This window comes from Nicotiana sylvestris, chromosome 4 (genome assembly GCF_000393655.2).
Source record: "Nicotiana sylvestris chromosome 4, ASM39365v2, whole genome shotgun sequence".
NCBI lineage: Eukaryota > Viridiplantae > Streptophyta > Magnoliopsida > Solanales > Solanaceae > Nicotiana > Nicotiana sylvestris.
In genome coordinates this window covers 31,093,526-31,109,438 of record NC_091060.1, presented here as the reverse complement: position 1 = coordinate 31,109,438, position 15,913 = coordinate 31,093,526, and the positions used below count along the sequence as shown (strand labels likewise).

Genomic DNA, 15,913 nt, shown 5'->3' with positions numbered 1-15,913 from the left:
GAAACTTGAAACTCTATTATTTTTAGTTAGATAAAATCTTTTAGACCAAATAATAGAGTTCTATTCATGTTTATAAACAAATCTTGTCCGTAAAAGATGATAAAAAGTTAACGAATTTAAAAGGATAAAAATGTATTTAATTTCAAAATTGCCACGTATCACAAAAATTTCCATTATGTGAGGTCAATGGGATAGTAAATGGTAACACATATTCAAATTCAGGGGGTAATTAGAACAACATAACATTTAGTGTCAACTGAATTAAATTTTGCCAAATATAGGATGGCTTTTAGTTATTCTGCCTAAATTTATTCCTACAAATTTACAATGGTATGGAGAAAAAAAAAAATTAGAAAGGAGCTTTCTGTAATTAGAATATATTTCTGAGCCGGAGAGGAACGAACCAGACTCATATATATATATATATATATATATATATCAGTGGGTGCGGTGTGGAAACAAATCTACAGAGAGTAAACTTCATCAGAATTAGGGTTTCAACTTGCTCTTTCTACAAAAACTAACAGCCGGAACACTCAGAGGAGAGAAGCAATGGACGGCGTAATTTCTGCGATGGACCAGCAGATGTTAGTTTCGTCTTTCCTTGAAATCACCGTTGGTCAAACCGCCGATACTGCCCGACAGTTCCTCCAGGTTCTAAAAAATATTCCTTTTTTTTTAATATCACTATGTATGATTTTTTGCTTTATGTATAGTAGCATATCCAGGATTTAAGTTCTAATTATGTGTGTGGATGTACTCTCAGTGTGTGCGTGTTTTAATTTTTTTAACTAGGTATTAGTTCGGGTTGGGATCAAACTGGGTTTGTTGTTGTTGTTGTTGTTGTTGTTGTAGGTATTAGTTCGGGTGTTAAAGAGAGTAGTGTGCTAGCATGATTATATATTTGTATCAAACCTTTTCTCTACTATATATTTAAAGTTGGAGTTAAAGAGTATTTTTTTGGGCATTATCGTGTTGAGAAATTAAATTAATTTTTTGAGCTTTTGTGTTTGTTCTCGGGTTTTTTTATTTAAATCTTCTGATTTAAAGATCCAAGCTTTATAAAAAAGAATTTACTTATTAAAAAATAAAAGATTTGAGCTTTGCACCGAAGGGATGGCTTGATTACTTCTCAGCCACCTAAGACTTTGGGGCATGTACTAGTGGAAGGATGCATGTGGAGTAGTTGAGGTGCGTACAACCTGGTCCGGACATAACAGTTATGAATAATAGAAAATTTAGCCCCTTTGGGGCCTAGATTTTATGTCACGAATCACGATGTATGTCCAATTTTACATTCTATCTTGTTACTAGAATATGAGATGATGTCAATCTTGTGGAAGTTAAATGAATTTTGGGGTTTCTTTTTGTTTGGCAAAGCATGTTCAACTTTTAGCACAGGAAATAGATGGATGAGACTTGTACATTAGACTTTGTACTTTTGTTTGCTGTTATATTAATTGAGCCCTTCCCTTTGTTTCTTTATCAGTAAATAAAATATGTTATTAATAGAATAAAACCAAAAACCAAGATGGTGATTAGCCGGTACAAAACTGTGCATTCCCCTGTGATGAAACAATAGAAGGGGATAACCTTTGAACAAAAGATTCTATTCTTGTAGTGAGCTAATGAAATCTATCATGTTGCGAATTTCATACCCATCTGAAATTTGCACCAAAAGGCTAGCAGACACAGGAATCTGTATTTCATCCAATGTACAGTAGTAGCTTTGCCCTCAAATCATCTGGATTTCCTTTCTGTCCATAGAACGCAACACACACAGGACGGAACAGTTTTGCTGAGCTCTTTGGCCTTCTGACGCTATATCACACAAATTTATTTTCTCAAGCTTTGTCGACAACTTAGTTTGTGATCTTTTTAGTTGTTGGGGTGTGGAGAGACATTTATTTTATGTATTGGTAATACGTCGATGGGTGGGTAAGTAAGCAGGTAATGAAATTCTGGGTAGGTAGAGGGTTTTGTTGCTACTGATGACATTGACCTTTGCTTGATTTTGGCTATTTGTTGGCTCTTGTTGAATCCTGTTTCCATCAGGGGCCTATGCAGAATTGATGACTTTTCTCCACTTTGGTAATGTTTTGAGCCTAGTTTCTATAAGGTGGATTGTAAATATTTTGTGTGGCAGGTAACAAGTTGGAATCTTGAGGAAGCAATTCAGCTTTCCTACATCGGAAATGAGGGTGGGGCAGCAGCATCTGTTAATTCTTCACAATTGGGAAATGATGCACTTCTTGGTGATCGGAGCTTGAGGTATTTTTAATACCCTGTGATCTTTCTATGTTAGTTAATTCTTTTGTCTTTTTTAATTACTTTTTGTATCTTTCAATTTTTGTTTTTACCTGTTCTACTTCTCATGCTTCTTAATGTACTCTGGTTGTCTATATGTGAGCCTTTTGTGTTTGTTAGTTTCTCATTCAAGCAAATTGAATCAAAACAAAGTTATACTGTTCTTAGAGTTTTTTTCTCTCTCCATATTATTCCCATCACACCAATTCCTCACGTTTGATAGAGCAATCTTTTTTCCTCTTATTGTTTCTGGCTTTAATATTGTGCATCTCCACTCAACTTTTGGGGGTTTGAGGATATGGTTTCTTCCAGAAATCATGTCTTGACTGTACACTTCCAACACTCATCAGCCACAACTAACTTGGAGACTTTAGGGTAACCTGGTGCTTTTCAGCACAAGCTCAAATCATCTTTTTCAAAACGAAATGTTCAAAGCTTTGTTCTTCTACATATGGATAATATGCATTTGCCCAATAGAATTTCTCAAAAGTGCAATAAGGATCAAGCTGGTTGCTGGTTCAGGTTTCTAGTTCTCTGCTTGTTATGTTGCACAAGAATAGTTCTACATTCTTGTCTTATGTGAGGCATCATAAAGTTCCCTCACATAGATATTTATCCAGGGAAAAATGTGTTTCCTCGTTATTATAGATATCTGGCACTCAGAATAATTGATGTTGCTCATAGATTAAAACCTACTGTCGTCTTCTTCTTCCTCTTCATGTCTTTCTCTTTTCATTATAATGGTTGTGATGCGATCAAATTGTACTATGAACTGCATTCATTGTTCTCTCAGTGCCAACAACTCAACTATCATACCTCTTTCACAAATGGTATGGCTCTTTCGTGAAGGCTATAAGTCGAGTGATACCAATGAGGGTCACCCTTCTGAGGAAAATTACGTAGAAGAATATGATTATATTAGTGATTAGAAGTAGTATGGTTTAGAATTTCATATTAACACTTAAGTATGGGATTAGCTTTCATATTAAGACTTAAGTATGACTTTATCTTTTCATATCTTTGCATATTAAGCAGTTTTCTCCTTATTGCGTTTTTTTGGTCAAGCCCTCGCCTTAAGTGCGCATTGTGCTTTAAGTCCCAGCAGGGTTTTAGTGCTTTTTTGCGCTTTTCGCTTTTGACAAGACTGTTTTTTGCAATTTCTGGAGCGCGGCCTAGTTGTACATGCACTTAGTTATTGAAATTTGCTGACAAAGATTACTAGCGGTTGTGTGCATTGCTAATCTATACTATTTTGCCATTTTGATTTTCTAAAGGGTGTTTTTAACCCTTCCATTTGTATCCTTGTATTGAATTGATTTCCTTGTGTTCTTTAGTTCATCGGGAGTGGGAGGTTCATCACGTGAACCTCGATTAGTTGCTCCCTCCTGCAACTTTGAGGAGGAAATGAAGTGTCCTGGAGTTCTGGAGGCAGAGAAACGTTCTACTCCTACAACAGATGCTGCTCAAGACAATCTTGCTTCTTTGTGTCATCCTCCTTTTGCCTTGATGTACCATGGGCCTTTTGAGAAGGTAGATGCACCTTATTACTGGAAAGATTTGTTGCTCAGTTTCCTGCTTCATAAATAATTTTTTTTTTGTTTCTGTGGTGGTTCTTCTCACTCTTATTACTCCTGCGGGGATTTTTTCTTGATTTATATAAAAAGGGTGGTGTGTTCTGGCAACTAGTAAGTAGAGGGGTGGGGAATTTATATTAGTTACCTTAGAAAGCTACTCATATTTTACACATTTGTATCAATGCAGAATTTGCTGGCACGTGTTGGTGAGCCAGAAGTCACCAAGTTTTCGGGTGTCGGCGCTTTCAGATCGTACATAGCTAACGCTTTTAAATGCTTGCTGTCATCTACCTCCTTTTAGTTATAGCAACACGACAGCAGAGAAGATCCCTAAGCTGGCTGGAGTTGGCAAGTTCAAAGACCTAGAAAAGAATGACTGCAACTGCTCTGCTGTAGATTCTTCCTGGAATGAGAAGGGGAGATCACGATTAAATAGCAATGCTGCCCTCAATGTAAAGGAAGAACGTGTTCTATTACTTGTGGCTACTCTATTAGCTACTGTAATTTATACAGCAGTTTCTCACTTGCCCTACTTCATTGCCACGGCTAATCACATCTCTGACGGTGATAATACAGGTCGACTGCTTCAATGTATAAGAGATTCGTCCATTACTTCTCCATTCATATTATTTAATTCAACAGGTTTTGTAGCGTCATGAGCTATTGTTATGTCCATTCTGCGCAGTTTACCATTGAAACTGTGGACTCAGACGACAATATTTATGTATTTTGTCTCCTACATGAGCATGATCATGACGATGTTACCACTGGGATCCTGGCTGGTACTCTTCCTTTCCGTCCCATTACTATTATTGGCAGCTTCTGGAAAACTGTGCAACTTTGCCAGAGTAAAGACTTGCAGTTCTGCTACTTATTTAAAGGATCAGGTACTTGGAGAGATCTGAAATTTATGAATGTATAAGGATGTATATGGTTCAGTAAAGGTACTCTTGTGTAGTTTCATCTGTTAAATAAAAAGGTGGATCCACATATTAACTGAAGCTGTTTTTATCGGTTTTCTTTCGACTCTTCTTAAGAATAGCAATTGTTGGAGAGTTTTTGGACTTGTCATTTGATGATTTTGTGGTTGTATTGTATGGAAACAACTTCCAGCATATTATTTGGTGTATGAAGTTACCATCTGCCCTAAAGCTTGAGCTTTTATAAGGCTTTAACAATCTCATAATGGTAATGGTCAATTGCACAATGGTCTTGGAGATTGACAATTAATGAAGATGATCAATATGAAAACATTAAATCTAACCAATTCTTATCTTAATATGGATTTTAGACCAGTTCTAATTCGCTACATCACTTGCTATATGAAGAATGGAGCTCTGAGGGAGGCGCTGAACTGGAATTTTCAATTTAAGATAATAAATAACCCAGGAAGTGGAGCAGAGTATTAACCCTCAAACAGAATGGAGCTCTGAGGGAGGCGCTGAACTGGAATTTTCAATTTAAGATATAAATAACCCAGGAAGTGGAGCAGAGTATCAACCCTCAAACTTTTTAGCAGGGAACTGGATTGATTCTACTTGACAAAGTAAGATAGTGCGTGAAGCTTCGCGTGGACAATATACCAATCTTAAAGAATACTGCTTGCCAAGCCAAATAATGTAACTGATTCAGATGTATATCAACCCAATTACATTGGTCGATGATTCAGTGTTAAAGAAGACAAAAGTCCAACATAGCACACAAAAGTGATATGTCTTAAACAAAAGAAAAGAAAGAGAAAAATCACAGCGGAAGCAGCTAACATAATATAAGTATTAGAACAGCCATAGCATGTCAAAAGATATAAGCCATTTAAGCATCACATGGGAAAAAACACTCCTACACACAGCATCTTATGGGCCACAGCATAGTAGCAAATACTTGCACAAGATTTCTTTAATATCCCAAAACAATGACCGGCTCCAAATAATGGTGCAACTATTAGGCTGAGATTACACTAAAGACTAAACTAAAGTGTCAACCATGTTGAACTTTTACCCTTCTACTACAAAGTCCACGGATCCTCTGGGCAATAAGTGACAATGTAGCGGCAATACTAATAACGTACACACTGTAGAACACCAAAACATAACCTCCTGGGAATTCCTTATTCACTCCATCTATTCTTACGACACGGGGATTGATCTTATCTAGCGTACTGCAAAAGTTTACTAACATGGCTGTTATGACAAAAAAAAAAAGCAAAAACTGTTAAGGCAGTCCCCCACTGCCGTTTCCTAAATATCATGCAAACTGTAACCAACATGCCTATCATGGCTGATATGTAAGCAATCGTGATTGTTGTGAAGAAAAGAAACCCATCCACAATAGCACTTGGATAGGTGAACAAATCGTGCATGCTGAGATGAACAATCTTCCCTTGATCCGCAGCTAAAACTGGATAAAAATCGTGAATACTAATTGGAGCTGCATAAGACCCACCAGCAATAAGCACCACCACTGTTAAAAAGGTAGTCCATACCGTTGGCTCATTTGGTGCTCTTGCAGAATTCTCCTCGATCGTTCTGGTAGTGCTTCGGCGAACTTTATCACGAGGCTGCATTAAATAAAAAATTGAGTTTACAACTAGAGAAGTTTCTCCAACTAAAACAGAAGTTGCTTCAAGTCAACAACTAGAGAAGGAATTATGTGATTCTGTCCAGCAGCATCTATATTATTGATTGCTTTTTATTAAGGAGATATATTGAAATACTTAATACACTAAGTTAGGCTCATTCTTAGGATTAGTCAGTCCCTAGTTGGCAGAGAATTCTCATGTATACATACTGTGAGCACGTGATTTTTGTTTCGCGCGACAATCGCTCCAAAAGAAATAAAAAATAATAACAATTGGTCCTGCTGTACAATTTTTTGATTTATATATGACACTTTGTTATTTATTTATGACTTTTTCCCATTATTATTTTTTTTCTTTCTTTTTTTTATTTAAAGCAAAATACAAAAAATGTGTGTGTCATGCATAATTCGAACCGTAATCCGGTTGTTAAATGGAAAATCATAAATAGGCATCTTTGTCCGTAATTTTGTTTTGTTTGATTTTACCTGTTTTGAATTATTTCAATGTGTGTGCAAATAATTGTATTAAGTGTTTATTTAATTTTAATTTGATTTTACTTAGTTTTGTTTTTTTTTAAAATAAAGAAGAAAAGGAAATAATAAAAAAAAAATCTCTTCTTCTTCCGGACTTGGGCCAATTTTAAATAAATTGGCCCAAACAAACTCAGCCCAAAACCAGGCCTGCCCAGTCCAGTCCAAGCTGACACCAAGGACGTCCAAACGACGTCGTAATGGTTGAGTCTGATCTGAGCCGTTGATCTCCGAATGATCAACGGCCAAGATCACCTCCCCATAACTCACTAATGACCCCGACCCGTTTCCACCCGGACCGACCCAAACCCTCTAAAAGATGAAACGACACCGTTTCCTTCAAGCTGAAGGATCCTGGCCCTTCATCGTGCCTCATCCGACGGTTGAGATCGACCCACCCATTCCATACATAAGCCCCTTAACATACCCTGCCCCCCCTATCCAATACCCCAACCTTCGTCTCCACAGACCCTTCCCCTCAAACCCTAGCCGCCCCCATCTCCCTTCACCAGAAACCCGGCGGCATAAACGCCGGTGACCTTCACCTTAACACCCTAGAATCCCCTTGCCATCCTAAACATGGATCTGTTAACTACTTAACTCGAATACCATCCCACCTTCCCGAATCTTCATTTGAAGATTCGAGTCAAAACTCGATCTACACCGTTTAACCCCAGCTTCACACCAGACACTCCCCAGACCCCCTCGAGACCAAACCATGCTTGGTTTGGTCCGAATCTGATCAGGGAAGCATGAATCCCAGATCTGATTTTTGGAACATTAGGGTTCCTCATCACTGGTCCATGTCCGTTCGAGCCAAAGAAATTAAGGTCTAATGGACCTTAATCGAAGTGTTTCTCATCTGAGAAACACTTCGATTAAAGTCCGTTCAGCCTTAAGAAAGGTCTGTCCGAGTCCGAGTTAAGGTTTTGATTTTTCGAGATTTGAGGTGAGTCTTGCTTTTTCTTTTCTTATTTCTGTTTAGTCCATGTGATTGACTAAAAGTCTGTTCATGTTTGTTTTAATTTGTGTCTTTGAATTTTATCAACTTTTGTTTGTCCACTTTACCTGAACCTCTGTGTTTGTCTGAATCCCTCTCCTATTCTAATAATGCGTATGTATGTGCTGTGCGAATAATTGAGCTTCAAATGTTGACTGATCAATTGGCTCCTCGAGTACCACTTTGCTTAGTCAGTATAACTCAAATCGTGTGTCGATACAGTTAAATGTCTGATTTTTGGTTACGATTGTATGTGTTATAACTAGTATAGTCGAGTCGACATGTGTCGTCAATTAGTTTCAACTGTCTGAACAAAAATAAATCGATTTGCTTCTTTTAAACATTGCCTGAATCAATTAAGAACTAAGTTCAGTTACTTATAGTTGTTATTGTGACTTCAGAAACCTAAGGTTTGGTCTGTAATTGCAATCTGAATTGATGGCATGTGCACTTGTGCACAACATGTGCATAAAGGCCCTTTTCGAATTAAAATAGTTTGACAGCATGCTTGTCAGATTATATTCCTGCTGCCCATGTTTGCTTTTAGTAAATAAAATGGGAAAGAGGACTGTCAGGGAATGTCATGGGAGGGTTTTATTTCTAAATAATTAAGTGGAAAAAGAGAACAGAGCACATGGGAGGGGGTTTCTTTTGGTCTAACAGGCTGTTAAAGGGCTAAGGTTTAGGCTTATAAAAGAAGGGAGCTGAAATACAGAAGGAGGGGATACAGAGCATACATAGAAAAAAGAGAGAAAAGATAGAGAAAAACAGGAGGGGGAGGAGATAGAGATACAGACACACAGGGAAATTGTTAACACAAAGGAGAGGGGAGGAGAGTGTTAAGGAAAAGATAGAGGGAATTTTCTTGAAAATGGAGGGTGATACACATTGAGAGATATATACACACACACACACACAGAGACAGACATTGATAAGAACAGAGTGAATTGAGAGGGAACATTTTGAGGAGAGTTGAGTTCTGAAAAACAGAAAAACTGGAAGAGAATTCTTTTGGATAGCCAAAAATAATTTTCAAGGCTGAAATTGGACATTGGATTTTGAAAAGAAATAGATAGTAAGAGGGATAAAGATACAGAAATCAGAAACTGGTTTCTGCCTGCTTTTGTTCAACTTTTAGCCTGCTCAACCTATTTAGCCAGTTTTCTTTTCTTTCAAGTATCAGTTAAAATGTGTTTAGTTTGGTTTGCCTTGGTTGATTCCCTTGGAATTGGATGGTCTGGATTTCTATTTCCTACTGCATTGTCTGCTGCTGCCTTTCTGCCAGTTTTATCGGTTCCAACTGTATCTTGCACTAGGAGCTGTCCTATTTGCACCTGCTGTTACTGCTGCTGTTTGGTGTTACTTCTATTGCCCTACTGACCCCTTGCTTCTTCTGTTGTATCCAACATCCAGGTACATACTAAGACTTTGCATTTGATATAACGATGAAAGCATGAAATCAAAGATAAGCAGGAGTTTAATCATTCGTTTGCTGTAGTTACAGTTTTTACGAATGTTATTAAGATCTGTGTAATTTTTTTTAGTTTGTAATTCAATAAAAGAACACGTCAGGTAGCCTTGTATTTAATCGCAGCTTAGTCCATCCTAAATTGTGATTTCGTTTGCTTAATGGGTTGTCTAATGAGGAATGTATGAGTGTTTTAACACACAGGTAATTAGATAACTTTTCAACTAATATTCTGCATGTACAAAAAAGAATGCCTTAGGCTTGCTAGATATGATATTTAGTTTTTACTGAATCTTTGTAGATAGTTCACAGGATCCTGTTCAAACTCTATTAGTAATAGTTTCCGATAAGCAATTCCACTGATTTGGTTCAAATAAGCGAGTTTCGAACTCGGATCTGAAGAACATTTATTATAAGCTTTTTAACAGTTCTATTAATCTTGTATATTAGTTTCCCCTGACAATTTAATAACATGCTCATCCATGAAATAAGGCATAAAATAACTCACGCCTCATAAAATCAGATAACCAAGTAAGGATCCGGATCAGGCCAAAGCATATAATTAAATTAGCATGTACCTCTTCTTCTAGTTTTAGGGACAAATGTATTAGAAATGTAGCCACTTTAGGATATCCTTTCTAAAATAGAGACGAGCCTCGCCAAATAAAAATGCAAAATTACGGGGCCCTCGATAAATAATCATACTAATTATTTAGAATTCAGGCTAGGCCGTTTAGTGAATCTCATGGCCTTCTCAAAAAATAATAACGTGTTAGGCTCTTTAGGCACGGTTTAATTAAATCATATTCTTAAATTCGGGTGCACATTGATGTGACCCAAATCCAAATCTCAACGAAGTCAAAATGTGTTGACGATCACGGGCGCATTGATTGTGACGTGGTTCGAGATGCATTTTCACGACGTTGCAATTCTATAAAAATAAGTGATAATGATAAAAGCGGTTTAAACTTAATAAAAGCACGTAAGTCATAACATGTATTTAAATCAGATATTTAGCCATTATAACAATTTAAGCGACCGTGCTAGAACCACGGGATTCGAGGGTGCCTAACACCTTCCCTCGGGTCAACAGAATTCCTTACTTAGAATTTCTGGTTCGCAGACTTCATTTGGAAAAGTCGAAAATTTCCTCGATTTGGGATTCAAGATAAACCGGTGACTTGGGACACCAAAAGCCAAACCTTTCCCAAGTGGCGACTCTGAATTAAATAAATAATCCCATTTCGAATATTGTCACTTAAATTGGAAAAACTCCCCTCGCGCATTTCTAACCCTTCGGGGCGGGCGCGCAAAAAGGAGGTGTGACAGCTCTGGCGACTCCGCTGGGGAAGACGAACCCAGAATCTCTGGTTCAGGGTTCAAGAATTCGAGCTTAGAATAATTGTTATATTTGGCTTTATTATCTGATCTTTATTACATGTTTTTGCATAACGTGCTAAATGTTGTCTTTTACCGCTTTGATATTATCTGAACTGTATATAAACTGTGCCGAAACCCTTCTCTTCTTACCTCCGGGGAGAAGCTCGCTGGTCGAGACTCCCTATTCTGTTAGTGTCAATACCTGAAATAAGAAAGAGGTCGGACAAGTTACAAAGCCGGACGATCTCGCGGGTCCCCGGTACGTAGCCCCCTCCTCGACTCGAGTTGTCCGCTCGGGTACACAGTCTAGAACAAATACCCAGGTTACGAACCTAGAATAACTTGACTTCAATGCCGGATCCCTAGTAGGAACGCTTATTTGCATCATGTTGCATTTGACTTAGGGGGCTCAACACAGGGGTTGGGTCCGTCTAGGACAGACAACCTGAAATGAAAAGACCACCCTGCTGTATCCTATTTGTTTTGCGCATTAATTTGCCTTGGTTCCGCATGCTGACCGGTTTTGAAAAAGAAAAAGAAAAATAGCGGTATAGGGAGATAATTACTTATTTTGGGAAAATAGAACCAATGTCCGAGTAGTGTCGAAACCTCGCCGGAATTTCTTCTAAAATGTGTATATAAAAAAAGAGATTGTCCTTTAGTTCGATTTTTAAAAAAATATATATATAAAAATTTTCTTTTTATCATTTTTCAAAATAAAAAAAAAAGGTATTTATTTTTAATAGTAAAAAAAAACAGAAAAATTCATAATTCAAAAAAAAAATGTTGTTTCTTTTGTAATACTCCTTTTATAAATTCAGACTAATAGTCCAAATATTTCCTAAAAAAATAAATAGTAATAAATATTTTCTTTAGTCTTTATCTCTTTTCAAAAAAATAATAAAAATACGTATTCTTGATTTTTAGGTTTATTTGATTTTCTCTATTCACGATAGCCCGAACTACGCCGGTTTGATTCTCACCGGATGTGAGATACGTAGGCAACCCTCGTCGGGTTCAACCCCATTTTGCTAAAATAGCCAAAATCAATGAATAAAAAAATGCGTTTCAAACTTTAAAAAGAGTCATAAATAAGTCAGGTGACGCTGTTTTGTCAAAAATAGCCGAATGATTCCGAAAAGGGACGCCGGAAGGCTGACTTTGCATAAACAGCCACCTTTGGGTCTTGTTTAGCATTTTTGTCCAGTTGACCCACATAGCCTTAAAATCTTCGTCCCCGAAGTGTTTAAAGGCCGTGTTCAAAACTTGATCCCCTCTGTAAAATATTTTGAGTCAAGTCATTTTTTGTTAAAATCACCTTAATAAATGTGCAGGATGAGCACGATGCAAAATGAACATTTTTCAATAATGACCAAAATCCCTGTCAAGTTACGGCTATGGTGGAATGATCTAGGTGTTGAAGGACAAAATGAGGTTAAGAAATATCTGAAAGGTCTTGTGGGTTTGTTGGAAATCCAGCCTCGGGGAGATATCATAAGAGCTTTGGTTACCTATTGGGACCCGGCGCACAATGTTTTCCATTTCTCTGATTTTGAACTCACCCCGACTTTGGAAGAAATGGCCGGATACATCGGGAATACTGAACTTCCCTTGAAGGAAAAATACTTGGTTTCCCCAAGAGTCGTCACGGTACATCGATTCCTAGATTCATTGAAGATACCTAGAACAGTCCACAACCCGGATCTGGCAGCCGGATTTTGTACTCCATGCTTCATATATGATAGGTACGGTCATGAGGGGGGATTCAATAATCCAATCAACAAACTGTGCAGCAAAGGAGTTCGTCAGAAGTGGGACAAGCACAGACGGGTAGCGTTCATGATGATGTTCCTGGGCCTTCTGGTATTTCCAAGGAAAGACGGAAACATTGATTTGAAGATATCCGGGGTCGTCAGCACTTTACTCACGCAAAGTGACAGTACTCTCGCGCCTATGGTGGTATCTGACATCTTTCGAGCTCTTACAGCTTGTAAAGCTGGGGGAAATTTCTTCGAAGGTTGTAACTTGCTCCTACAGATATGGATGACCGAGCACCTCTGCCATCATTCCGAGATTTTGAGCCATGGTTCCCCGGAAAAGACCTGCATAGAAGAATCTTACACGAGAACCAAAGAGATCAGTTTGCCCAAAGGAGTCCTGGCATGGACCTCGTTCTTTCAAGCTCTTACAGCCAGCCAAATACAATGGACGTTGGGATGGTTGCCTGTTGATGAGATCCTATATACGTCGGCAGCTAAAACTCATTTCTTACTGATGGGGCTTAAGAGCATTCAACCTTACGCACCCTGCCGAGTTTTGAGACAGTTCGGAAGATGCCAGACAGTACCTCATGAGGAAGATCTTAGCACTCAAGCAGTTGAGATAAGTCCTAACGGACAATTCCCAGAAGCAAAGATTCGCCAAATCTGGAGTGAGTGTCAATATTTGAAATCAGATACTTGCGTGCGGGATCGAGCCAAAGGAGAGACGGCGCCAGGTTACCTTGCATGGTATAGAAGGGAACTTGAGCATGAAAGGCCAGCTAAGAGACCCCACATCCGGAATTTCACCGAATCATCGCAAAGGCAGTGGGATTGGTTAGCAAAGGAAAGAGGCTATTGCGCCGAAATCAGCAGGTTAAAGCAACAAGTGGAAAGTTTGAAATATGAGCACAACGTGCAAGATGCTACCAATCTGGGAGAGCGGAACAGGTTAATTCAGGACAACAAAAGGCTCAGAGCCCAGATCAAATAGATAAGGGTGGATGCGGATAAACAGCCAAGGCATCGATTAGACGAGCAGCTGATAAAAAGGCTAAAAGGTGAAATCAGGGAATGGCAAGATAGTTTGGAGAAATCTGAAAACGTCATAGCAGAGCTCAGGGCACAGTGGGATACAAGAGCAGATAAGCATCGCCGATACCTGAATCAATTGGAAGGCGACCACGAGAAAACTGTTGCTAAAATAAAGAGAGAGATGGCTACACTTGAGATCAAAGCAGCTAATCAGGCCAAGGGTTTCCAAATTGAGAGCAGATACTGGTACGACTCAATAGCCCAGATGAAGTTGGAAGTACGGCGACTGAAGCACCAGCATATACAGGATGCTCAAGTATTCAAGATATGTAGCGATCAGATAAAACGCCTACTCATAGAGAAGAAGCAAACCAGAGATAGGATCAAGGCCATTGCCCATGCCATCACCAGACGATGTCTACGATGTGAGAACATGTCCAGCGTTACCGTCCTCTCGGCAGTGATGGGTTATGTCAAGCAGACTATGCATGAGCTGGAGCAACTTGAGAGGGATCTCGCGCCTAAGACCGCGGCGAGGCCGAACGATGCCCCGCGGACACCAATTTTCAAAACCATAATGCACTCATAAGTCAAGCCTGTATCTTAGCATCTTCTGCCTGTTTTTTCCCATCAGGGTGATTTTTAGTCTATTTTGAGTCTAGGTTTATTTTCAAAGTTTGCTCTTTCTTTTGCAAAATGTAGTTTGTAATAGACCATTTCAACAATAAAGAGGTTGTTTCTTTTACGCTCATTTGTGTTTTTCGAACTACGTAATGATCTGATTCACGTAGGCATCGTGATACGTAGGCAATCCTCATCGGATCCGGTCGCATTTCTTTTACTGCAAAATAAAAAAAATAATAAAAGAAAAACAAAAAAAAAGGGGAAAAACTAATAAGAGGAAAAATGCCGGAATGACGCATGCTCTCGTAGCAAACATATAGTAATCCACTTAACTGTATAGGTGCATCATGCCCAACGTGAGATTAACTATCTGTTATTTGCTGCAAATTAACCGTGCGCTTGTCGATGAGTATTCCAGGGTTTTTGGAAAGACGGTTGGTTTGGTGAAAGTCTGGCCTCGCACTCATACTTCACGAGGTCAAGGAGAAGTGTTCAACTACCTGTTGTTAGGACCAGAAGCAGTACTCACACTTACTTCACCAGGTCAAAAGGAAGTGTGGAAATGTCTTCAGAAATTCCATTGCAAACAATCCCTGTTTCCGAGGAAAGCTCGATCTCAGCCGTCCTCACACCTGAATCCGCAACTGCGGAGGAAAATAGAATCCTACGGCTCCGCATGCTGGAAATGCTGGACGACTGGAATAATGGGAAAGAGCCGCCAAGTGTCATCCCCGGATTCCCTGAATTATTCTCCAGGTCAAGTGGGACTTCTAATGTTCCCATAAATTATCCTGCTACCCCATTCGGGTACCCAGCCACCTCAGCCTTCTCTGCTGGATCGCCTTCTGAGCCTCATCCCCGAATGTCGGCCACTGATGCAAGCATGAACATCTTTACTGCATCGCCTTGCCCGATCACGGCACAGCCAGCCACGTACAAGCCAAGCTTTGACTCATCCTCCTTTACATTCCAAGCACCATCGTTCTCAATGGAACCAACTAGGTTCGCTACCAGTACTAATCCTCTACCGCCTCAGTGCGAGCTTGCACCTGGGCAGGATCAGAACCCCAGAGTTGCACAACAAAATGAGATTGCTAAGAGAATGAGAAGCCTTGAACAAAGTTTGAAGAATATGCAAGGATTGAGTGGACAAAAGAGCGTCTCTTACGCCGACCTATGCATGTTCCCTCACGTGCACCTGCCAACGGGTTTCAAGACCCCAAAGTTCGAGAAATACGATGGGCACGGTGACCCCATTACACATCTTAAGAAATACTGCAACCAATTACGGGGAGCCGGCGGAAAAGAAGAACTGCTGATGGCGTATTTTGGGGAAAGTCTAGTAGGGATAGCTTCAGAATGGTATATGGATCAGGAAATGTCCCGATGGCATATATGGGATGATCTCGCCAGAGATTTTGTAAAACAATTCCAGTATAACATCGACATTGCGCCAGACCGAAACTCTCTGTCGAATTTGAAGAAGAAACCTTCGGAAAGCTTCAGAGAATATGCTATTAAGTGGCGTGAACAGGCGTCGAGAGTGAAGCCTCCCATGGATGAAGTGGAAATGGTCACTACCTTTCTCCAGGCTCAAGAGTCTGACTATTTCCAAAACATGATGTCAGCCATGGGTAAGCCATTCGCGGAAGCGATC

General features: G+C 39.3%; 1 protein-coding gene across 1 annotated transcript; it reads left to right on the top strand.

Moving 5' to 3' along the window:
* Positions 1–440: 440 nt before the first annotated feature.
* On the top strand, positions 441–5,032 carry LOC104223510 (plant UBX domain-containing protein 7-like). Its single transcript, XM_009774965.2, has 4 exons — positions 441–654; positions 2,147–2,271; positions 3,642–3,837; positions 4,069–5,032. The coding sequence occupies exons 1-4, from the start codon at positions 553–555 to the stop codon at positions 4,180–4,182; spliced, it is 537 nt and encodes a 178-aa protein (XP_009773267.1). The 5' UTR covers positions 441–552; the 3' UTR covers positions 4,183–5,032.
* The last annotated feature ends 10,881 nt before the right edge of the window (positions 5,033–15,913 follow it).